Source organism: Monodon monoceros, unplaced genomic scaffold, assembly GCF_005190385.1.
Source record: "Monodon monoceros isolate NGI ecotype Baffin Bay Population unplaced genomic scaffold, NGI_Narwhal_1 Super_Scaffold_22, whole genome shotgun sequence".
In the NCBI taxonomy this organism is placed as follows: domain Eukaryota; kingdom Metazoa; phylum Chordata; class Mammalia; order Artiodactyla; family Monodontidae; genus Monodon; species Monodon monoceros.
In genome coordinates this window covers 27,884,627-27,910,832 of record NW_021703779.1, presented here as the reverse complement: position 1 = coordinate 27,910,832, position 26,206 = coordinate 27,884,627, and the positions used below count along the sequence as shown (strand labels likewise).

Genomic DNA, 26,206 nt, shown 5'->3' with positions numbered 1-26,206 from the left:
TCATTATAGGATCACATATAATCTCCAGGCTGCTTTCGATTCTCTCACTGTCCACTCTGTCCCCTTTCAACCCAGTTGTTGACCCTTCACAGCACCACTACCTCTTAGATCCTGCCTACGTTTCTGGCTCTCATCCCTGTGCATTTGGTATTCATTTTCCTTGAAATGGCCCCACGTCTTCTTGGCTATCAAGCTTGGAGTCGTGGAGGAAGGGGAGAGGGGTCCGGAGGGATACAGTTTTAATGAAAGCTCTCAATAGATCAGGCATTAAGTTAGCATTTAGATGCTCTACCCTCATCACACTTCATCTAATCTTTGCCTAAACCTTATAAGGTAGATATTATTAGCCCTATTTATGGTTGGAAAAACACAGGCTTTGAAGTATTTTATAATTTGTGCCAAATCACAAAACTAGCCACGGGAGGAACTTTAGAATCTTAAGGGATCTTATGACACTAAAGGCTGGGCCCTTTCCACTGTGTAATACTTTGTCCCAATCTATGCTAATTACCCCCATCCACTCCAGGCTTTAAGACGTACCCGTGCCTTTATGTACTCTTTAGTTATGTGGACCTTTGTAACTCTTCCTCAACTGCTTCAAATCAGATTCCCCACGTAGAGTATAAACTCTAAACATAAAACAAACATTAAAAAATCGTCCCCCAAACCCTCCCTTTGATCCTTCATCCCCCTTCAGGTGCTATCTTTTTTTTCATCTAAACTCGGTAAACTTTTCAATAGTTCTGTGTGTTCAGTTAACCTCCTGAAGTCTTCTTACTCTTACATCTATTTCTTCCTCTCCTCTGAAACTGTTCACATCAAGGTGACCAGTGACCTTCCTTGTTGTCAAATCCAGTAGACAATGTTCTGTTCTAATGTAGCCAATCTCTTAACAGTGTTTGACACTGTTGCCTGCCCCTTTCTTTTCGAAACCCTCCCTCCTGTCTTGGTTGCTATGACACCATAATTTCTTAGTTTTTCTCCTACTTCTTTGGCTCCTTCTTTTCTGTCTCCTTTGCTAGGTGGTCTACCCCTACCTAATCTCTGAATGTTGGCAGTCCTCAGGACGTGGTCCAAGGGCCCTTTTTCTTCTCTCTCTCTCCTTTCTCCCTAAGTATGCTTACCCATTCCTATGGTCTTAGTATCAGTAAGCCAAACGATCCCAAATCCTTAAAGTCAGCCCAGACCCCCGCTCTGAGTTTCACATATGTATTTGAAACCTCCACTTGAATGATTCACAGTCACTTTAAAGCGTGACATGTGACTAGAACACAAAACTGACTTTTCCCACGGCTTTCACCATTTCAGTAAATGACACTACCATCTGTTGTTCAACTCAAGAATTTGGGGTTACCATTGAGATATCCCTTTCCTTTATTCTCATCATCCAGTCCATTAGTATGTGTAAGAAATCCAACATCCAAATTATATCTCACATCAGTCCACTTCTCTCCTTCTGCAGTCACCCGAGTCCAGGCCACCTTTATCTCTTGCCTAGATTAGAGGCCCTGGCCTCTAACTGGTCTTTTTGTTTCCTCTCCTGCCTTCGTTAATCTCCACATAGCAATGTAGTGATTCATTTAAAGCCTAAATGATAACATGTCACTACCCAGCTTTAAAAGCTTCTATTGTTTTCCATTGCACTTGAAATAAAATTCAAACTCCTTACCACGGGACTTCAAGGCCCCACGTTATCTGAAGCCTCTCTTACCTCATCTCCAGCCACATTTCTTTCTCGGGAAGTTTTAGCCAAGATCTTTCCTATCACAGAGCTGATGCAAAGGTCTGCCCTCTTACTTGGGAGGACTTCTGTGCCCTTGGGTTTTCCCAAAACTGGTGTCTTCTCATCTTTCAAGTCTCAGCTGACACTGAACCTTCTCTCATAGATGTTCCTTGACCACCATAACCGAAGAGCACCCATCACCACCATATGTACACCGTTACTCTTATCGTAGCCCCCCTATTTGTTACCTTCAGAGCATTTTCTTACGTTACTGAATACTTGTTTATCTGTTTACCGTATTTCTCCCCTGTTCGTCCTATTTCTCCCCTGTTGATCTTATTTCTCCTTTTATCCTTTTATGCTGTGAACATCAAAAAGGCAGCGGTTTGGGGTTTTATCACCACTGCAGACCTGGGTGCTAATATATTAAATATTAGGGGGAGGGAGGAAGGAAAGAGAAGAAGGGAGGGAGGAGTGAAGGGAGGAATTAAGGCCTGGGACTACACCTTTCTCACAACGTATGTATTCCCACAGCTCCTGTTGAAATCTTGGAGTTAAAATAGGTACCTAATGCATGTTTGTGTGATAAATAAGTATGCAGACTCTTTTGCACTGTGACAGAATAAAAAGAAACGAGGAAAAACAAGATGCAGAAGCGAAAAGATACGTCCCTTATCCAACCTAGTATATCTGAAATGAGCTCTTCAATTTAAAAAAAGTAATTTTCAGAATAGAGTAAACAAGAGGGTCAGACAAGAAGAGAAAGCATCACGTGTTACGGGAGTTTGGGATTGCTTAAGGCAGTCTGACAGATGGGGGTTTGCTCCGTTTCCTCTGGGGTAATCCACTCTAGGCCGGGCATTTTTAAAGATTAGATTTTGAAATAAAGCTTTGCACCTGGGAATGTACCGAGGCAGGAGAACATATCCCTTCTCTCCACTGTTGTGGTGCTTAAATGTGAGAATTTTTGAACAAGATATGAAAGCAAAGACAACAAACCCTGCAGGATAATAGTCTCTGAGAACCTTAATAACAGCCATTTTTAAAGCAAAGCCTGTGGACTTCTAAATCCATAGCTGCTCGTTTAAGATGCATTGCGATGCAGTGGACCTGAAAACACACTCCTTATCTACCTAGAGCAACCAGGCTCCAAGCCAAACGGCAGTCCTCAAATTAACTCTTGTTTATCTCGGGATGACAACTCTCCTGCTTTGAAAAGAAATGCAATGGCCACATATAGAAGAGAAAAAAGGAGTCACACCCACTGTGAATCTGTATCCAACTGCATTTCCTGTGCGAGTTAGGAACCTCTGGTGGTTAGATTAGAATTCTTATAAAGTCAAGATTGTGGGTCCAGTTCCTTTGTATGGGTGCTTCTCAAAAATCCATTAGGAAGGATAATTCTGTTTTGTTTTCCTAGTTTTAATTTCCAATCCATAACAGACTGATACTTTTGTAACACGCAATAAATTACTTTTAAAAATTACAAAAACCAGACACAAAATGCAAGCCCATGCTTTTTATTTTTAGATTGCTATAAACGTTTCTAAAGATTTACTCTCAATTTCTGTTCTCATGATGGACCGTGTGTGTGTGTGTGTGTGTGTGTGTGTGTGTACTCCAGAACCTCAAGTATTTAGAGCCAATGTTTAACATATCATGTTGGGTAACCAAGCTAAGGGAGTTTTACTTTTGCATGTTTGTTTTTGTTTTATTTAACTTCTTTAAAGCATCAGCTCCTTTTCAGGATAACTACGTTGGGTAAATTCATCTAAAGGGTTTTACATACACTGCTTTCTTCTCAGAGTTCACTGAACATAAATCTACCTTTTTCTGGCTCGTTCAGGATCCTTAACATTACTTATTTTGCTTTGCTTTAAAGTTAGGTGATGCCTTCAAGGGCTAATAATATATGTAGGGCTATTAGTTTTCACACTTGTGTGACCCTGGTCAACTCTGAGTGCCTGCAGCTCCTTTTACACCTTTCTGGTTCTCTGTCAGGTGTCACTTCTTGCTGCTCTCAGTTTAGCCCTTAAGGATTACTTCTCTGCATTTTGGATCTTCTGTTTCTGACCTTTTAAGTTCTTAGAAATCAGAACATCACTTTTCTTTTTTTTTCCTATTAAGCTTATTTGAATTAGGCAAAAATTACCAGTAAAGAGGAACTAATGACCTTATCATTATTCACATACTAATTGCTTTCAGAAAAGATTAGAGATGGTGTGTCCGTAATGATTAATTTTGTGGGGAGGTTTGGTCACTTATTCTTCCTGTGTCTTTTTGTTTGTTTTATTGCTTACTCCTCAGTTATATTCAAGATAAGGAGGTTATCTTTTTAAAATTTTTATCATTTTATTTTATTTTTTTGTGGTATGCGGGCCTGTCACTGTTGCGGCCTCTCCCGTGGCAGAGCACAGGCTCCGGACGCGCAGGCTCAGCGGCCATGGCTCACGGGCCCAGCCGCTCCGCGGCATGTGGGATCCTCCCGGACCGGGGCACGAGCCCGCGTCCCCTGCATCGGCAGGCGGACTCCCAACCACTGCGCCACCAGGGAAGCCCCGAGGTTATCATTTGATGAGCTCTTTTTTAGAGACAAATAATTCCTTATACATAGGAAAGAGAATATGTGGAATCTATTATCCCTGATGTCTTGGAATAGTATCATAACCATTTGTTTGGATAATAAAAAGAGGTGTGTAGTAGTAACTAATTCTTGGCATCTTCCTTCTTTATTTTTCATCTTATAAAAGTAAGACTTTCATAACTTTTCATATTCTTCCCTGGTTGTCTTACTACTTTCGATCACCATGGATCATTCTACTTGTCAAATGAGATGGTACAAATTTAATCAATAATCTCACCTTTGTCCTTTACTTTTCTTTATAAACTTCTGTTCTCAGTAGCTTCCTGAAAGAAGGTCTTTATCCTGCTTAGTTTAAGGACATCGACTATATTCTACCTGTTTCTTCTCAACAGTCATTGTCTATTCCAATCAGGCCGTGCAGTTCATTGTACCTGCTCGTAATCCAAACTCCTTGCCACGTTTTTGCCATTTCCAGGCTTTTCTCACTTGGAATACCGTCTTCCTCTTCCCTTCACCTTTCTCAATCCTATCCATCCTTCAAGGCTCAAACGAAGTTCCATGACTTTGTAAAGTCTATTTCTGTCACTTTCTTCCCCACACTGATTCTCTTATAATAGAAATCCTTTCATTAGCTATTACTTATTAAAGGCTTATTGTGTTCTAGATGATGTTCAAAGTATTTTACAAAAATTATGCCATGTAATATTCAGAATAACCCAGCAGATAGGTATTATTATTTAATATTTAGTGAAGCCAAGGAGATTAAAGAGTCTAAACTTATGCAGCTAATAAGGGAAAGAGAAGGAAGAGACCAGAATTATGTCTGTTTAACTGCACTTTCCCATTAGTTTTCCCTGGAGGCTGAGAAAGGGGACTTATGACAGAAGTAGGCTAGATGCTCAGAAAAGAAGGAATGGTGAGATCTGAAAATGCTCTCCAGGAAACACAATACTCCCTACTCCTAAAACTGCCTTGTAAGCATATAAGCATACTGCTTGCCTCACATCTGAACTTTCTTGATATTCACAGTTGAAATTTGCTCCATAATTATACTTAACTCTAGGCTATATGTCTCTTTCTGAGGGGAGGGGCTGCATATTATTTTGCCATTGGCGCCCATTTTCTCGATTATTTTATGCTCGCTCTCTTGTATTGGATATATCTGTCCACTACTTTAGATATGTTTAACAGTCTCCATATTAACAAGACGGTAAAGTTACTCTTTGAGTACTGGAAACAATGTTAGCCTGCCTTGTGCTAGATTTGCTGAAATTTAAGCAGGACTGTTATTAATAGGAAACATTTTTTAATTAATAGGAAAAAACTCAGAGGTGATACAGCCTAGTGGTTAAGAGCCCAGTCCCTGGAGTCTGACGGCCTGGGTTTGAAATTTCGCTGTATGGTTTATTAGCTGTGTGACCTTGTGCGGTTTTTACTGAGCCTCTCTGTAATTTCATTCTCTTATGTGTGAAGAGAAGATATTAATAACGCCTGCCCTGGAGAGTTACTGAGAGGATTAAATGAGCGCATGTATATACAGTGCTTTAGAGAAGTGTCTGTTGTAAAGGAAGTCTTATATGTGTTGTTGCTGTTACTGCTGCTGCTGCTGCTTCTGTTGTTATGTGACAAATCCTTTTTCCCTATTCATTAGTTATTGTTCTTCCTAAAGAACACAGTCACAAAAAGAAGAGAAAACTTATATTGATCGTAGCAACTAAGGCTTGAGTGATCTTTTCTCGTTAGGTCAGAAGTGAAATAAAACTACTAAAAAATATCTGTGAAAATTACTTTTTGTCCAGATTGGGTCTCCTCTGAGAACTCGATTCTCCATTCTAACCTCCTGCTTTTCTGGGGCCCCTGAGTCTAAGGTTAATCTTAGGATAAATGCCATCATGGGAATTTATGCAAATACGAGTGTGCTCCTTCCTAAGTGCCCTGTCAATGTCTCCCTCCCCACCTAGAACTCATGCTGCCTACTTGTACTAAAAAATCTCCACTACAGCAGGCCAACTTCCTAAAGAAAGCCTTACGGCCCTCACCGATACTCACCTCCCTTTTAGAGCAACCTACCTGAGTCCTGTATCTTGACGGAATCCCCGCCAGCCCGCCAGCCCAAAGGAGCATGGCCAAACTACGTTTATGCTGATATGTCAGGCCATGACTTCCTGTAATGTTCACATGACTCTTTTAGACAGAGGAGTGAATTACTGCCCGGAGAATTTCTGTTCTGGCAGCGGGGATATTTTGTAGCAGACTTTTTCCAGTGCAAATAAGTTTTTCTCACAGGTGGTCCCACATGTCCAATTGCAAAATGAAAAGTGAAAAGGGTAGTCAGGACTCCATTTTTCATTTTGAACAAATCAATCCACGTGGGTAAAGTTTAATGAAAATCAGTAATGCCGTCTTTCCGTGTGCTTTAACCTCAGTAGTTGTTTCCCCTTGTTAGCAGTAGCCTTGCTCAGCTTCGGTGACTACTGTCTATTATAGCCAGTGCTTACGGCAGCAAATGGTGTGTGGAGACAGCCTAAGTTCTTCTAGAGTCAAAAGAACTGGATCCATTGCCCACATTTAACACTTTTGGCAAGTCAGTTAAACATCTCTGAGCCTCGGTGCTCTCATCTGTAAAACAGAGAAAATATTATGTATTTCGCTGGGTAAGGGGTAGGAATAAGTAAAGCGATACACGTGTAAGTGCTTTGTAAACTGTAAAGCCCTTTACTTTGCATGTGTCCTTTGTTGCTCTACACTACCATCATAAACTAGAGAAGTAATACTGAGTTAAGAGCTACCTTCCTGCCAATGCTAAGACTTCACTTCAGCTACTTCTGAATTTCCAAGGGGAGAAATTTTAATCCGAGTACGTATGAGGTTTGGCAGGAAATTGTCAACGTGTAGTTGTTAATATGAATGACTTAAACAAAAAGTGCATACTAGATTTTAGAAAAAGTAAAGGCATAACTGTCCCTTGCCTTCCTCTTAGATTTCCCACAGTGCTAAGGCTAGACAAATAACCAGTCCTCAGCAAGCACTGGTTTATATTCATTTTTTTTCTCGATGATACAACAAGGATGTTTAAATTCAGGGCAATGTAAGTGGCAAAGATGAAAATTAGCAAATTTCATGAATCAACATCCTATTTATGCTTGGGAAGACCTCTCATTTATTCAGCAAAGTATTGATGACTTCACGATACACATAATCTTAAGGAACTATTGATTGAACCTGGGTCTCTGCTATAAACGCAGGACATAAAAATTCAAATGTACTATAATTTATATGCATGCTAGTGTAGAAAGCTGATTGTATTAGTCAAAATATCTTAATTTGTTGACAACAAAAGGTTTGGTCTTAATTCCTTAAGTGTGAACTCTGAGGCCAAGTTTTAGGTAGCAAGCCACATACAACAAGAAGAAAAGTAAAGTAAAAGAGAGAAGTGGGGGCATTATCTTGATAACTTGCATCTGTTTGGTTTTTATTCCTGAATTCTTTAGATATATTAACCTCAATTTTCTCTTTCACTGAAGAAGTAGCAAATTCAGCAGGGTATGTTTTTCCATGTAGGTACACAAAGATAAATTGGATATATATTTGATCAAGCTCCATTCAGCAAGAAGCCCAATACTGGTTTTCTATCACATCAGCTAGTTTCAGAATCAGGCTATTTCCTTCCAAAACAAGCCTGTTTTTGATGGGATAAAGATAGATGCTCCTCGGTATGTTTCAGTATTTCTATTCTTTCAACTCCAGATGGGGTTTATCCATATTCCCCTCCTGTCTTCCAGTGGGAGGCAATGAGACAGAATTCTCTTTCGAGTCCATCGGTGATACTTTGGCTGCCAGAAATAGTGACAGGAGACATTCATCGTCCACCTCCCTGCATCTAAGAGGCTGCGACTGAAAACACGGGCCACTTCTTCAGACTCTGTAACATGTTATTGCTGCCACTTTTCCTTCCTTACTTTAGAAGAGTAATTCAATTCCGTTTTAGAAGGGGGTGGGGAATTTTCTAGTTACACAGATCAATCCAGTTGTTCGGAGCTTCAGAATGAATTTTTAAACTTGTTAAACAGAAGCATACAAATCTCTAAAAGCAAGTCAGAGAATGTACAAAGCCTCCATTCATTGTGTAGGCAGAAAGGAATGCTGGTACCCGGCAGCTCTCTAAGGAATGTTCCAGTGGCTTTGACCGTTCTGCTGGGAACAAGGAGGGAAACACATATAGAAAATGAATGTATAATGTCTCTGGCTTATAATGGAAAAATGATAAGAAAAGTTGGCTGTTTAACATAAACTGTCAGTTGCATATTCCAGGCCTCCTCTCGTCGGGGTCCCTCCCACACCCACAGGCCTGGCTACCGTTTAGTGAGGAGTACAAAGTGGCTGTTTATTATTATTGAGTGATGAGGCCTGTGGTCTGAAATTCATTCTGTCAACAGAATGTAAGCAAAGTTGGCATTTTAAAGCAGGGCTCTTTCAGTCGCTGGGTTTTCTCGGGATTGCTATGCAACAGGATCAGTGCTGTAGTCCCCGGTTCAAGCTGAAAATGTTACACAGGAAGACATACCATGTAAAGGTCAGATTCTTCTACTATGATAATTTTCTTGATCTGTGTATGTAGAAATGAGGTTGAAATCATCACTTCTTATCAAAGTGCTATGGACTTTCCACCTGTTGAGCCTTAAAATGTGATGGTATTTTAAACGGGAAGTCTTGCTAATAAATGTATGGTGCTGTGATAATTGTGTGATGCTGTTTTACCAAGGTGAACTTAATGTGTATTGTCAAGAAGATTCTCTCCTATGATCAAATCCCATTAATGTGCTGGTGCTGTGGGCCAGGTACAGCCTTGTTTATTAGTCTCTCCATGCTTTTGTGGTCCGAGTCAATTCTACAGATTACTATGTGCTTGGAAAATATGACTTGACCCATAGTGTAATACAATGATTGGCACTGTGGTGCACTTTATCACGGAGTTTTATTTCCTGTCACTTCCATGCAATAATGTATTTTTTCCATGGACTAGAAGACATAAGTTATGAAATTTATAACGTTACAAATGTATTATGTTCCGATTCATAATCTCAAGGAATAAATTTATTATTCCTAATTAGATGCCCACTTTCAGTCTACATAGCGACATAAAGAGATGATACACCAAGAAAAGTGAGTTGGAGGTGTATCTTCTTGTTAGTTGAACCAACTGAAATCCCTTTTGAGCTAATAGTCTATTTTTTGCAGTTCTCCAAATTCACAGTCACAGCCGGTCTCTTTTGTTTGGTAATTCTGCGTGTGTTCTTCTTCCTGATGCCCTGTAGGACCTCCAAGGAGAAATCGAAGCTCACACAGATATCTATCACAACCTGGATGAAAATGGCCAGAAAATCCTGAGATCCCTGGAAGGTTCTGATGATGCGGTCCTGTTACAAAGACGTTTGGATAACATGAACTTCAAGTGGAGCGAGCTGAGGAAAAAGTCTCTCAACATTAGGTAAGCAAAGATCCGGAACAACAAAAAAAGGCCAGAAATGAATTAAAATGGCAACATGCCCCTCACTTGCCTAGCACAAGTAGCTAATATCTCATATGTTTATGTAAATCCCCCAATTTCAGAATGATTTATTTTATTTTGAATAAATGAGTCATTTATTTGCTCAGTATGGAGATACTTGAGGGTTCAGATGAGATTAGAATGGTGCTATGTTATAACCACGGGAGACATACTTATTAAGACATTAGAGTGAATTCAAATGAGGAACACAGCTATCCTGATCTCATAGTGTCCTCTCTTGGTTTATCACAGGGTTATTCAAAAAATGATAAAACCAACGTCTGTTGATTCTGGAATTCTTTCTTTGGCATCATTCTAAAGGCACGTGAGGACCTTCTTTAAATACCCATGATACGTTATAATTAACATTGTAAAGGAGACCTCGCCATAGCTCCCACAGCCAAGGAGAGATTATAACAACTGCCTGCCTTTTGCTTCCTCTCAGACTGTGTTGCCATATACCCTGTAAACTAAGCCTTTAGCTGTTCTGTACACACCTGTTTTGTAATTTGCCCTTTCGTGCATCGCAACATTCTCTTGGGAAGTTAATGAAGGTGTCTCAGCACTGTTGTAAGGAGGGCGGAGTGAAGCTCTTGCTGTACCTGTTTGGCACTAGTTCAGTGGAGGGGCAAAGAGCAGAGAGAGGAAGTGAAATGCCCAGGGTCACCTAAGTGGCATGGGAGGTACGGGGAGTGGAAGTCAGGCTTCCTGCTTTCTAACCAGTTGCTTTGCCTCATTCACGTCTCTTTATAAAAGTACCTTGTGTTTTCTTCTGTGCCTAGAGGAGCAGTGGTAGTGGAGGGAGGTAGAAGAGGACTCGTGGGATGCACTCAACACTGGGAGTTGTCACTACCTCTAGGTCGTAAGATTACAGGAGGGAGATGATTTTTCTTCTTTGTAGCTCTTCTAAGTTGTCCCAAATTTGGACATAGAGTATCTTTACTTCTATAAATGAGGCAAAAATAGAAATGAAATTTATTCATTTGAAAGCACTCTTGTAGAAATCTGCACGTAATATGACAGAATAATGATGATAGCAACTCACACTTACATGGTGCATCACATACTGTGCAATGTCATGGGCACTTTAGATTCGTCCACGCATTTAATGCTCTCAGCAACTCTAAGAGTTAGATTGTATTATTATCCTCTCTTCGCACTTGAAGAAAGTAACACACGGAGTGGCTAAATAACTTCCCCGAGGTCACTTAGTTAGTAAGCGGCAGATCTAAGATCTGAACACAGGGAGTCTGGCTCCAGAGTCTGAGCTTTGAAGAGTTGTATTATGCCGCAGAGTATAAAGGAAGAAGGAGAAGGTAAGAGCCACCTAACTTTTACACATAAACACGTAATAAGCGAAAGGATGAAGAGCAGATTTCTGGGAGGAGGAAAGGATTTATTTTTATTTCTGTGGCTTTTCCCCCCGAATTTGCACCCTAGCTTCCAAGACACTCATTTTTATCTCCCTTTTTGATCCATGAATTTTGTATTGATGTGTCGGTGATGAGTTGTGGGCAACAACGGGCGATGGCATTTTCAAAGATAGGGAGGCTCCATTCGCGTTCTACAGCTTCACCTCTCAGAGAGGTGAGTATATGTAACGACACCGGCCACTTTCATAACATCTGTCATTACAAAGGAATGAAACTTGTGAGATGGGAAAGATATCGGTAGATAAAGGAAAGAAAAGAAAGTTATTCTTCTTTTCGGGAGGGAAAAAGAAAGGTGCTCTTACTGTTCTGAACATCACTCAGTGCCTTTTCTCTCTTTCATGTGAACTTGATGAAATAAAAGGAGGATTGAAAGCGGCAGACAGCATGTCGGCCAAAATATGGGCTCTTCATTCGCAGCGATTTCCCATAAGCCAGCTACTGCAGTTTAATTCCTGCTGTCATTAATCAAGTAGAAAACAGTTACCTTAGCTCATCTAAGGTACTTCAAATTCTAGAATTTAAATACTCAGATCAGCGGTTTTGGCTTTTTAGTAGGCCTCTCGAATAGTACAGAATGTGTTATCAACACTCACTCATAGAAAGCGAGGAAGTAATTCTTCACATCAAAGGGATTCGGTTTATTTCCTGACGCTTGGTTGAAATGAGGCCATCAGTCAATCCGTACTGAATGGCAGGGTTCAGTTGAGAGAAGCACAGTAGAGGTAGTAATTGGGGATTGTTATGAAATAGGATAGATGAACCCTGGAAGAGTTACGTACCGAACCATCAGTGACACATAAGCTTGCATTGCCAATCTAGTCAGTTCCTCTGTCGCCGTTATTTTGTAGTGAAAAGTCACCACAATTTAAAAAAACCTTCCAAAGTTACCCTGGAGAAACATCCCTGTGTTTACCTTAAACTATGACATATTATACTAAAAAATGTCAGTTGTTCATTATTTCATAAGAGATTCTGAAGCCATTTTTATATTTCAAAATATAAAAACATTAGCGCTTAATTTCACAGGTATCCATTTTTTAATGAGAAAAAATTGAGTCTGAACAAAAATGATCCTGAAGTTTCCCTTTGTGTTCCATTGACTCATAAGCGGTATCGTTGTGCTTGCAGATCTAAGTCCACATTATGTCTTGTGCCCTCCATTTATTTTCCTTCTGCCCTGTCTTTCTCTTCTTGTGATTGTGGTTCTTATTGATTGATTGATTGAAGTCTTCATCATGTCATTCCATATTGATAGATTTGGCTCTCTTTCTTTACATATTGAGACCATCCATTGCACATTTACAAAAATATTCTTCCTGGGACACTCTTTCTGTCACATTATTCCTTTGGTCAAGAACTTGAGTCTTGTTGGTGCCCATATTTCACTCTTTCATTTATTTGTTCATTCGAGAACTATTTACTGAATGTTTACTACGTACTAGGCACTCTTCCAGGCACGGAGGATACAACAGTGAACAAAACAGTCAAAAGTCGGGCTTCCCTGGTGGCGCAGTGGTTGAGAGTCCGCCTGTCGAGGCAGGGGACACGGGTTCGTGCCCCGGTCCGGGAGGATCCCACATGCCGCGGAGCGGCTGGGCCCGTGAGCCATGGCCGCTGAGCCTGCGCGTCCGGAGCCTGTGCTCCGCAACGGGAGAGGCCACAACAGTGAGAGGCCCGCACCGCAAAAAGAAAAAAATGAAAATAAAATACGGCATTGTTTCTCATCATCAAAAAAAAAAAAAAAAAATTAAAAAAAAAAACCAGTCAAAAGTAAACCGTTGCTCTCATGAAGCTTATATTTAGTCCCTAGGATCTAGTGACCCTTCCACTCTCTACCAGCTATGCCTGATAAGCCCCTGCTGACCCCTTCCCTCTCTGTCCTTCCTCTGCTTCCCACTTCATTCCTCCCCAAGCAGCAATCTAGCTACTGCCCCAAATGGATTCTCTGAGTCAAGTAGATTCTGCTTTCTAACCCCATTCCTGCTGTCCAACAATTTTCTCACTGTCCCGTACGAGTACATCCATTTGCCGGTCCTCACACTTGGAACACCATCTCTCCTCTGAGCCTCCAAATTTTGACTCAAATTCCATAATCAAGATTTCGCTTTCTGACCGTTCCTTTACCAGGTCTTCCCTGTACTATTCTGATTTACACCTGATGGCAAGTTCCTTTAAGTATTCATGAGTTGTTTCGTAGGGCTGTGCTTGCTGCCTTCAGCTAAGTTAGATAAATACAAAACTCCAAGCTATAAATGAGTCAGTGAGGTGGAGTAGGAAGGGTCTTGGACCAACAGTTGGGTGACCTAGCATCTCCTCTGGCTCTGTTACTACCTAGCATCTGATCTTTAGCCAGTCTCTTAACTGCTTCAGACTTGAATTTTCTCTCTCACTGAAATGAGGACGTTTGACCAGACACCTGGGTGGGCTCTTCAAGTTCCCTGGCAATTCTACAATTCTATTATTTTTAATTCTACAATCACTCTTCATAAACCTAGGCAAATTATTGAGCTTTTCTACCTTGGTTTTCTTATATTGAAAAGAATTGATTAAGTTCGAAGATACGGTATAAGAGAAAGTAAATACTGATACAATGTCTTTGAGAGAAAAGAATAGTTTGATTGAAATTGTATCTCATAATTTAGTTCAAGGAAAGTAGATGCCATCTGTTCGACATGCGTTATCACACTGCATTTTGACCAAGAGGTATAAGAAAGAGAAGTAAATACTCAGTGATAGCTGAGTGCCATCAAACAAAAGATTAACCGCTTTAAGTGGGAGAAAAATAGAGCGAAAATTTTCTACTTACGTGTATACATACAAATACACACGTGCGCACACACACACACACACACACAGAATCACTGATGACATTATGCAACATCAGGATGGTGATTAGTCATATAAAGTGTTTCTCATTCTAAAATATTCTGTATCTACAAAACTTGCATTTTTAATTTTGAAAATATGAGTAATTTGAGAAGTGATCAAGTGCATAAGAAACGTGTGTGAAGATTTCAATTTAATCTGGCACCAGATTATATTTTCCAGATTATTGTATATATTATTAACTATGAGAATCACATATGATGTCCACATAATTTCAGCAAAACTTACATTCTGTGAGATTGTTATACTTGGGGGGAAAACGTGTAGATATTATATAAAGGTAATCCCTTTCATGAAATTTTCAACATTAATTTGAGACGTGAGGACATGAACATTATATAGTCCACAGCAGCGATAAATCTCTTAGAAAGTACTTGGTATTAGAATAATTAGAGGTCTTGCTCTAATGGAGGACAAAGAGCAAAAGAAAACAAAGTCTTTTTACCTTTGAGTGAGAGAAAAATGCAACTTGGATGTTGAGTATCTCCAACCTTCCTTTCCTTTTTTTTTTTTTTTTTTTTTTTTTTTTTTTTTCTTTTTTGCGGTACGCGGGCCTCTCACTGCTGTGGCCTCTCCCGTTGCGGAGCACAGGCTCCGGACGCGCAGGCTCAGCGGCCATGGCTCACGGGCCCAGCCGCTCCGCGGCATGTGGGATCCTCCCGGACCGGGGCACGAACCTGTGTCCCCCGCATCGGCAGGCGGACTCTCGACCACTGTGCCACCAGGAAAGCCCACAAACTTCCTTTTCTTACTCTTGGGATGTTAATTATGTTTGAAAGTTGGAGTTCATGGCCCATCTGGAAAAAAAGTGTTTACTTCTCTTTGGGCTTAATTCTCTTTATTTAAAGCCCCATAGCTCCCATTTTATTTCTGCGGTTCCTTATTATTTCTGCTTTCTTAACCTTTTCTTTCTGTATGCTTACATGCTATCTTTTTACACAAGGGTACCAAAGATATAGAGGGATATATTGTTAGTTTTATAAAGGAAGTCCAAGTGAAAAATGACTTCAATATAACACATTTTGCTTTAAGAATAGATGCCTTTCAGAGTAAAGTTTTATTAAGGATTTCAAACTAGGCATCGACTGAATCGTACTTGAGGTATCGGTGTCTGGAGAAATAACATTCACTTTAGCAGCCCTATAATTCTTAGAGTCCTGACAGTGAAGAGTTTCTTAAAGCCCAGACTATATATCCCAACACGCCTAAAGGTTCTGCATTTTACCTAAACCTTACAAATTATAGAAATTATCTGCTTATTAAAGATCGCTACTTACGTTGTTAAAAGCTAGTAACCCCTAAGCTCTTGTCTTCACTAATAAAGATTAATAGAAAATGGATAGAGGCTAAGTGTGTAGCTTCACACCTCCTCTTTTATTCTCTGTTGAGTAGGTAGTGGTAAATAGAGTATATTTGCCAATTAGCAGGAAGCCTTTTTGCTTAGGGATCCGAAACATTTGGTGAAAACCGTGAAGGTTAAGGATTTCCTCATATAAGGGAGGTTTGTAGTTTCCATTTCCCATATCTAAATATGACAGCTCAAGTTATGTGCCTCAGCAGGTATCTTTATACCTTTGTATCTCAGTTCCCACATTTGCAAAAAAGGGAGTTGAATAATCTCTAAAGTTCCTTGAAACCAGGGGGAAAAAGTCATTACAAATACAAAGAAACATTTTCAGGAAAAATCCCAAATACAAACATAGGTTAATCATTTAGAAATATTTGGTATACAATCTTGAAAATAAAAATAGAGCAGTTGCTTCCAACAAATGCACTAGAAACGTGTCTGGAATACACTTCCCAAGCTTAGCATGGCCAGAGAAAATGTTCTCTGAGCTCAGAGCATTTCATTACATCTAGATCTCCTTCAAAATCATGTCACTGACAAATAGCACCTTTGCCCTGTGGAGACTGGCAAGTAATGTTTAGGGCACATAGGGAATACTTCAAGAAATTCTTCCTCAGAGAATGGTCCTGGAGCTCACCTGCTGAGTTGTAAAGATTCTTGTTCAAATTACAGGAATTCTGTATCTGTGAATCTGTTTCTGTTTTGCATATCCTTTTTTTTTTTTTTTTTTTTTTGCGGTATGCGGGCCTCTCACCGCTGTGGCCTCTCCCGTTGCGGAGCACAGGCTCCGGACGCGCAGGCTCAGCGGCCATGGCTCACGGGCCCAGCCGCTCTGCGGCATGTGGGATCTTCCCGGACCGGGGCACGAACCCGTGTCCCCTGCATCGGCAGGCGGACTCTCAACCACTGCGCCAGCAGGGAAGCCCTGCATATACTTGCATTTGTATTATTTTTTAGATTCTAAACTTGTGGTTACCAAAGGGGAGAGGGAAGAGAGGAGGGACAAATTAAGGGTATGGGATTAACAGTTACAAACTATTATGTATAAAATAGACAGTCAACACAGATATATTGTATAGCATGGGAAATTATAACCATTATCTTGTAATAATTTATAATGGAGTATAATCTGCAAAAATACCAACAAAAATACCAAATCACTATGCTGTACACATGAAACTAATATAATATTGTAAATCAACTATACTTCAGTAAAAAATTTTTTTTAAGTACTGAAACTCTGGGCATGGAACCTAGGAGTCTGTACTTTAAGCAGGCTGCTCAAATGTTTCTTATGCACACTAAAGTTTGAGAACCATGGCTTTAGATTGGATATCTTTGTGTTGTTTTAAATCAGGAGCCGTTATCTGAGTTTCTCCTCTCCAACCCCTACCCAGTGTCCTCTGTCTTTTATAAGCTTTTTGTGTAAGTTTTTGTCCTCGTATCACATCTTTGCTTTCACTCTCAGGCTTTAGCAAGGAAAAGAAAGTCATTTGATATGTAGTTAAGGTGATCAAACATTCAGAAAAGTGACTTAACTCCATGCCTTAGGGATGAATAAGGAAGGCCCCCCTCATCCCGGTATTTGAGAGCTTTTTGTCACTCGTGATCCCAGGTCCTTCTTCTGTTCCTCTGTTAACTCTCTTGACTGTCCTGTGTCCCTAGCTCTTCACAGTTTCCCTACCTCACGCTATGGAGTTTCTCTTAGATCCTTTAGAACTGAATTCCCTGGGTCTCAGCGCTCTTTTTTTTTTTTTTTTCCCTCCTAGGGGACACAAAGTGTTTCATCTGCCCGCTAATAATTTAGTCGGGGCCATTTAACCTGGGCGGGGTGGGGGGGGCGGGGGGGGGGTTGTAGCACCGCCTTATGTAAATGAAGCAGCAGCTGGAGGCCTCACCTTAGGCCACCTGCCCTTTGGCATATCAATCCTGTAGACCTCTCCACCACAGGGATGCGTTATTTCCCTTACTGGACAGATGGAGGCCAGGCATTAGACATCTTTATATCCTCCTTTACCTTCCCCCCTCCCTACCCCCGATGCCTGATTGGGACTGGGAGGGACTCAGTAAATATTTATTTAATCAGTGGCTCATCTACAGTGTGCTACCTTTCAAAATGTCCTGTTTGACAGCCTCTTTCACCTTCAAGGGGAACAAGCTGCAAATTCCAGATACCCAAGGGAATCCCCGTAACCAGTAGTCATTACATGTCATTAAACAGCTAAAATCTTGCATAGGGAGTTCTCGCTTAGGCTTATCCTGGAAAAGTGAAATAGGAGGAGAGAACAGAAACATAAAAGAGCTGACCTCTACACCATATGCAGTCTACACTATTATATTTAATTCATGATATTTATGATGCTTCATGGTTCATTTCTTAGATAAAAATGTCCTTCGAGTCTTGAACAATTTAATTCCCCTGATGGGAATGCCTTCAGTTTTTCTGAATGTAATGTTTATATGGCTCACAATGGAGAATTCTGACAATTTGGAAAAGTATAAAGATGAAGGAATAAATCACCTGTAAATGCACCTTTGAGGGATAAACTGGTTGTCGTTTCAGAATTTTTTCATGCATAGTCCAGCATGTGCACACACACAAACATTTTGGGAAAATAGATTATGTACGTTTTTGTAACCTACTTTCTCCCTTAGTGACTGACAGGATGATCTTGTCCATGTCCGTGAACATTTGCCTGTGTCATCACATTGAACATTGCGTAGGATTCACAGGATTTGAACAATGCATTGTATGAGTTCACCACTGTGTATGTAACCAGTTTCCTAGTACTGAATGTTTAAGTTGTTTCAACTTTGTATCAGTCATAAGTATGCTGTAAGTAGCAGTTTTCTACCTGTATCTTTGCATGCTTTCCCAGTTACTTTCTTAGTATAAGTTCCGTGAATTTAAGCTTGTGGGTCATTATATTTGCACATTTTAAAGACATTTATGTATCATCAAATTATCCTTCAGAAAGTTTAAAATAGTTTAATTTCAGCACCCAGGTACTATTTGGTGATTCTATTTGACTAAGGCCAGCGGGAGAATTGTATTTGCAATGTCAGGCTAAGGTATCAAATGGCAAAGGGAAATGTTCTTCTACCTGGTTGCTTTACATTTCAATCTCTGCAGCATTAGAGTTTATATTATACTTACAGGCAGCATTAATTTTTATGAATTAATTAATAATTGCTGATAAGATGTAAGTAATGCAGCATAATTCTTGATTTACCTGAGGATAGAGCTTTGCTAACGTTCCGCGTTTCTTTGTTTTCTGGATGATGGTTTATTTTCTTCATTTAGCTTCTCATCCTCAAGTGAAATGTGGATTTTATAACACAGATCATTCATTTGTATATTCTTAAATGCCTTCTATGGATTAACGTGTTCTAAATGCAGTTGATGGTAAAGCACTCAGCCTCTTGCCTAAATTATTCACGTTTGGGGGGAGGCTTTCAGGCAAATGTCTGATTTTACTTTTCCACGTGAGTTGTTGTCTCAGTACATTTTACACAAAGGAAACAAAGCGGGAAATGTTGGAACTTGGTGAAAACAAATCCCAGGTGCACGCGAATAAAGAAGGGTAGAGAAGGAGGAGAAGCATATGGGAAGAGGAGCAGAAAGGAACAGATGCCAGATGGAAGGAGTCAATGGAAGAGGCTGCCTAGGGTGTAGAAATGGAAAAGTCAGAATGTGGGGAGAGACCTTTCCATGTCTCAAAGCAGAAAGAATTCCGGTACTAGCATGAGTCACACGAAAACTGAGTGGTTTATTTTAGTCACTGGGTCCAGGTTCTTCTACCAGAAACATTAAGAATCATTGATTGCAACACTACAGGAAAGCAGTCCATTCCAGTGTATATTTCATGCCAGAAGTCTCAGAATTCTGCATGTGGAAATAGACATATAACTAAACACTGTCTTCCCTCCATGTTGCCATCAACATACCCACATTTTGTTGCTCTCAAAAGCAGGTAGCTGGATTTTTATTGAGGACTGCTATGTAGTCCACAGTACGTTTACACACTGTGGAAGTAACCAACCAATGTACCTTTAGTGGGATTGTTAGAACCATCAGTTATCTTTCTAGATTTTCTGACAGTTTGCTCCTGTTATTTTTCAGGTCCCATTTGGAAGCCAGTTCTGACCAGTGGAAGCGTCTGCACCTTTCTCTTCAGGAACTTCTGGTGTGGCTACAGCTGAAAGATGATGAGTTAAGCCGGCAGGCACCTATTGGAGGCGACTTCCCAGCAGTTCAGAAACAGAATGATGTACACAGGGTAGGATATTTTTAAGCATAGTGATTTGCACATAGTAAGCATTCAGTGACTGTTTTAAAATTAGTTTCGATTGAAACTAGGTTGAAAAAGGAAAAGAAATCAAGTGGAAGAGAAATCTTTTTTTACGCCTCTACTCCTCTAGTCCAAGGGTCAATTAGAAATAATCCAAGCCATTATATTTTAAATGTCAAAAGCATCTGCATTTAATAATATCATTTAAGATTTGTCCATGTCTTTCGGCGATATTTAAAAATGTTATTTTGGAAAATATTAAACGTATGCTAGAGTGACATGATTCTATAATAAACACCTGGGTACCCATCAAGATCAAGTTATCAATTCATGGCCAGTCTTACTTCTTCTATACCTCTACTTTGTCCTCCATTATCTAAAAGCAAATCTCAGGCACGGATCATTTAATTCATGAATATTTGATAAAGTGTCTCTAAAAGATAAGAATTTGATCTTTAAAGGTAAACACGTTGTCACTATAATACATTTTTAAAATTTTATTTATTTTATTTCTGGCTGCGTTGGGTCTTCGTTGCTGTGCGCGGGCTTTCTCTAGTTGCGGCAAGCGGGGACTACTGTACTCTTCGTTACGGTGCGCGGGCTTCTCATTGCAGTGGCTTCTCTTGTTGTGGAGCATGGGCTCTAGGCGCTCAGGCTTCAGTAGTTGCAGCTCGTGGGCTCTAAAGCACAGGCTCAGTAGCTGTGGCGCACGGGCTTAGTCGCTCCGCAGCATGTGGGATCTTCCCAGACCAGGGCTCGAACCCGTTTCCCCTGAATTGGCAGGTGGATTCTTAACCACTGCGCCACCAGGGAAGCCCTATAATACTTTTTAAATGTCAATAATTTCATCATGACAAATACCAAGGCAGTATTCAAATTTCCATTTCTCGTATACATGTCTTAAATGTTTTAACAGGTTTTTGGGGTTTTGGTTTTCTGGTTTAAATAGGAACTGAAATAAGGTCCAGACATTGTGCTTGGCTAATTTGTCTTTTAAATAGCCCCCCCCCCCGCTTTTTTTTTCACTTTTTAGTTTGAAGTAGTTACAGATTCACAGTAAGTTACAAAAATAGTACAGAGAGTCTCCCGACACATTTCACCCAGTTTCCTCTAATGGTTGCACCTAACATAACTATAGAACAATAATTATTGTCATTTTAACATGTAATTGACATAAAAATTTACATTTACAATGGTTACAACACAACTCAATTCAGGCTAGCCACATTTCCAGGGCTCAGATATGGCTAGTGGCTATTCTGTTGAACAGGGTAGTTCTACAGGTTTGATTGTGTTCGGGTTTGCCTTTTTTTGGTCAGGCTGCTTCATAGATAGTAATGTATTTTTCCATCACCAGGAGGTACACAGTGTCTTGTTTTGTCTTGTGTGTGTGTGATTTTTGCCAGCTATTAATGATCAATGCCTAGGGGTTGCAATGTGATGATTGCCTATTTCTATCATTTCTTATTCATTTATTAGCTGGAGTACTTCTATGAAAAGAAAATATATACTCATCCACAGTTTGGGTACCCAGCATATAGTTCGTCTAGGACAGGTGCGGTGAATGTTTCTACTTTACCAGTCTTCAGAATAACAACTTGCTCATTAGCATTCTCCAACAGCGATCAATTGTTTCTTTTTTTTTTTTAACATCTTTATTGGAGTATAATTGCTTTACAGTGGTGTGTTACTTTCTGCTTTATAACGAAGTGAATCAGTTATACATATACATATGTTCCCATATCTCTTCCCTCTTGTGTCTCCCTCCCTCCCACCCTCCCTATCCCACCCCTCCAGGCGGTCACAAAGCACCGAGCTGATCTCCCTGTGCTATGCGGTTGCTTCCCACTAGCTACCTATTTTACGTTTGGTAGTGTATATATGTCCCTGCCACTCTCTCACTTTGTCACAGCTTACCCTTCCCCCTCCCCGTATCCTCAAGTCCATTCTGTAGTAGGTCTGCGTCTTTATTCCCGTCTTGCCCCTAGGTTCTTCATGACTTTTTTCTTTTTAGATTCCATATATATGTGTTAGCATACGGTGTTTGTTTTTCTCTTTCTGACTTACTTCACTCTGTATGACAGACTCTAGGTCCATCCACCTCACTACAAATAACTCAATTTCATTTCTTTTTATGGCTGAGTAATATCCCATTGTATGTATGTGCCACATCTTCTTTATCCATTCACCTGTTGATGGACACTTAGGTTGCTTCCATGTCCTGGCTATTGTAAATAGAGCTGCAATGAACATTGTGGTACGTGACTCTTTTTGAATTACGGTTTTCTCAGGGCATATGCCCAGGAGTGGGATTGCTGGGTCGTATAGTAGTTGTGTTTTTAGTTTTTTACGGAACCTCCCTGCTGTTCTCCATAGTGGCTGTATCAATTTACATTCCCACCAACACTGCAGGAGGGTTCCCTTTTCTCCATACCCTCTCCAGCATTTATTGTTTGTAGATTTTTTGATGATGGCCATTCTGACCGGTGTGAGATGATATCTCATTGTAGTTTTGATTTGCGTTTCTCTAATGATTAATGATGTTGAGCATCCTTTCATGTGTTTGTTGGCAGTCTGTATATCTTCTTTGGAGAAATGTCTGTTTAGGTCTTCTGCCCATTTTTGGATTGGGTTGTTTGTTTTTTTGATATTGAGCTGTATGAGCTGCTTGTAAATTTTGGAGATTAATCCTTTGTCAGTTGCTTCATTTGCAAATATTTTCTCCCATTCTGAAGGTTGTCTTTTCATCTTGTTTATGGTTTCCTTTGCTGTGCAAAAGCTTTTAAGTTTCGTTAGGACCCATTTGTTTATTTTTGTTTTTATTTCCCTTTCTCTAGGAGGTGGGTCAAAAAGGATCTGGCTGTGATGTATGTCATAGAGTGTTCTGCCTATGGTTTCCTCTAAGGGTTTCATAGTGTCTGGCCTTACATTTAGGTCTATAATCCATTTTGAGTTTATTTTTGTGTGTGGTGTTAGGGAGTGTTCTAATTTCATTCTTTTACATGTAGCTGTCCAGTTTTCCCAGCTCCTCTTATTGAAGAGGCTGTCTAATTGTTTCTTTCCTTTGTTTGTTTTTCATTATATTTTTGTCTCCTCTTCTAGACTCAGAGTGAGGAAGGCAGAGATTTCGTCTTGCTGACCTCCAAGACCCTAGTACCTAGCAAAGTGTCTGCCATACGGTGGATACTGATAGGTGTTTTTTTGTTGTTGTTTTGTTTTGTTTTGTTTTGTTTTGTTTTGTTTTGTTTGCGGTTCGCGGGCCTCTCACTGTTGTGGCCTCTCCCTCTGCGGAGCACAGGCTCGGGACGCGCAGGCTCAGCGGCCATGACTCACGGGCCCAGCCGCTCCGCGGCATGTGGGATCCTCCCGGACAGGGGCAGCAGCCCATGTCCCCTGCATCGGCAGGCGGACTCTCAACCACTGCGCCGCCAGGGAAGCCCAAAATGGTGCCGCTTTTATATGTTCAGCACTTAAAGGAAAGATATCTATGGAGACATAGCAAAAGCTGGCATCTTGAAGAAAGGTCAAGGGTTTATATTATTGCAGAGAAGAGGATATAGGAGACGACAAAAAGGGAAGAGAACATGAGGGAAGACCCCAGAGTCTATAAAAAATTGCCAAGGAAGCTGCCAGTTTCTCCTTTAGCCATTCCCCTTCGTATAATTCAGAATATTAAGGTAGCTTTTGTGGTAGGGTGTGATATAATAGCTATAATTTTTAAAGTCTTCTAACTTTGAATAAATAGTGAAAACACTCCAGTGTATATGTGGAAGAGCATTCACTGAGAAGGATGGGTATTTTAAATAGAATGCATTATATGATATGGTGAAATGAGACAGAATTTCTACCAAAGGTGTAATTTTATTCTAGTTGCAGAAGTCAAAGAAGATGAGTCGTTGGACAAGTGCACTAAGATTCAGGAGGCTGAGATTCTAGCCCTGTTCATCTATAAGTTAGATGGTGATTGCTACTTTGTTCTTCAGGTATAAGATGAGGAATTTGGTCTACGTCGTTTTTCTACAGTCCTTTCTTGTCACCATTTTGTTAGAAATACAGCCTCACTCTCCCTGATTATTGGCTTTGGTTGCCTGCTAACGGCGTTAAAATGTTAGCACGTACCATTCTCGGTCCTCTTACTCATGAATCTCATGACCGGTAATATGCTTTGGAGAGATGTGATGCTAGAGTTATGGGTAACATGCACCATACTGAAGAGAATTAATCCCCATTTGGCTAGTGTACTTATTCAGATACCCACTTACTCCCTTTCTTTGACATATCAGGATCTCCAGCCCATTGGTAACTCTTTGTTCTATACATTAGTTCCACTGATCGTCTATCTTTATCTTCCTCCAAGTCCAGCTTAGGTTCAGTCATCAAGCATTTTAATAACTTTTTCAAGACCCTAAAATCCTTTGCTTCTTTATCTTTTTGTTGCTGTAATCTACAAAACCCTAATGATTGGAGGATCTAACTAAAGAGTTTCTCCTATCCGAACAACACCAGCGCAGACTGACGTAGTACCTTTTCAGGATGACCAACCTCCAGCCTTCCAACGCTAACACATCACTGGGTCAATTTCCCTTTCTTGACTCTGTCTACTGTAGTCATTGCCACTGTTACAAGAGACCTTTTCTCCTCACTTTTCTGTATCTACTCTTAACACCCTACAGCGCAATCAGCATTTCAATCAGAGTAATCTGTGTAAAAATGTAAATTGCATTATGTCATTCCTTATCTTAACACTCTTCAGTGGCTTTTCAGTGCCCTTGGGAAACGACCAGAAATCCTCAGCAAGGACCCCAAAGTCCCATCTGGGTGGTCTGGCCCCAATTTTTTCTTTTCTCACTGCCCTTCCTCTTGCTCTCTTGATGCTAGCTGTACTGCCTTCTTTTACTTGTTTCCAGTTCTCTGTGTTCCTCTCTGGTGGGGCTTTGAACATGTTGATCCTCTGTCTGAAACCCTTTCTACCCAAACCTCCCCCCTCATAATTTCCTGGCTCATGTCTAATAATCCTTTACATCTTGGCTCGGGCATCAAGCAAGCTTTTCTCTAATGCCCACATTTGACCACATCTCCTTTTCTGTGCCTTCATAACACTGTACTTTTCTTTCTATAATGTAATGTTCTTTGTCGTCATGAATATGTGTGACTTTTTGATTAACGTCAACCACCTTCACTAAACCTTGGGCTCCAAGAAGCTTGCTTTTGGGAAGAGGGTTGTCATTTTTATACCTAGCACCTTATAAAGTGTCTAGTACATGATAGACAATGAATAGATAAAGGAACATAGGAATTAAGGAAAGAAGATAAGGAGGCAGGAAGGGAGGAAAACAACCAATGAACTAATCTTTTGTTCCTTCCTCTCTAGCCTACTGTGATCCAGGGCAGGGAAAGAAAGAATAAAGAGTGATGTTCCTTCCTCACTTGCATATTGTTTTCTCTTTACTCCTAAGTAAGCATCTTTTCATAGTGTGTAAAGCTACTTTGATGCCCACTGTTTTTACTTGTGGTCTGGTGCAGTGTTTTCACGAAATTCTCTTTGTATCCTTAAGAAAAAGCCTTGTCACACAACACTCCCTCAGAGAACATCATCACTCCTCAGTGTTGATGAGAGAACAATCTTGCACCCTGTTTACTCAGTTTTGTCACATTTATGCAGTAGCCCCTTTATAGTTGTAGTGGAGTTGCTGTCTAGTTAGTGATGCTCTCATTACCTGTGGACAAAAAGAACAGAGGAGAATCCTTGAAATTGGGTCTTTCTATCAGATCTTCTGAATCCAATTAGGAAGAGGTAAAGGAAGCACAGTCATTGCAAAACTCTGTCAAGATCTAGTCTTGCACAGAGTTTGTATTTGTAGACTTTTGTTTTCCTTTACCATGTTTCCAGGATTATAAACTGTCTCGCTCTTTATGGGTTTCTTGCTCCAAAGACTGTTTATATAAAATGTTTGGTATCAAGATGGCTCACTTTTTATTGTACCCTTGCTCCTCATGTATTTGGTGTGTCACTTTTTTAAAATCACCTGCCTACTATCTATTGTAAATTATTAATGTTGTTGCTTTTTATGGGAATACAAATCCCATTAAAATGTCAGAAGTGTAAATACTAAGTAAATATTTTTCACTTTTTTCTATACATCAGAATGCTTGTAAAACAGGTCGTTTATATTTTCTTAGTGTATCATTGCAGATTAGTGATAAAGTTTTATAGCAAAATATCATATGTCTCGTACTCTTAAAGCAAAAATATACAGTCAATCTCAATTACTCTGCTGTAGGTAAAGTTATAAGACAGTCCACACAGGTAGTTGGGGACGGCAGTCTCACTCCCCAAAGCAGTGTTTTACACCCATGGGAGTGGATGTGTGTTCCCCAAACCAGCTGGGCGC

General features: G+C 40.2%; 1 protein-coding gene across 1 annotated transcript in view; it reads left to right on the top strand.

Moving 5' to 3' along the window:
- Positions 1-26,206, top strand: part of DMD (dystrophin) — a 2,107,962-nt gene that overhangs the window by 1,711,609 nt on the left and 370,147 nt on the right. Inside the window, exons 56-57 of the mRNA XM_029240038.1 lie at positions 9,623-9,795; positions 19,646-19,802. Coding sequence (XP_029095871.1) covers positions 9,623-9,795; positions 19,646-19,802 — 330 coding nt within the window. The remainder of the gene's footprint in view (positions 1-9,622; positions 9,796-19,645; positions 19,803-26,206) is intronic.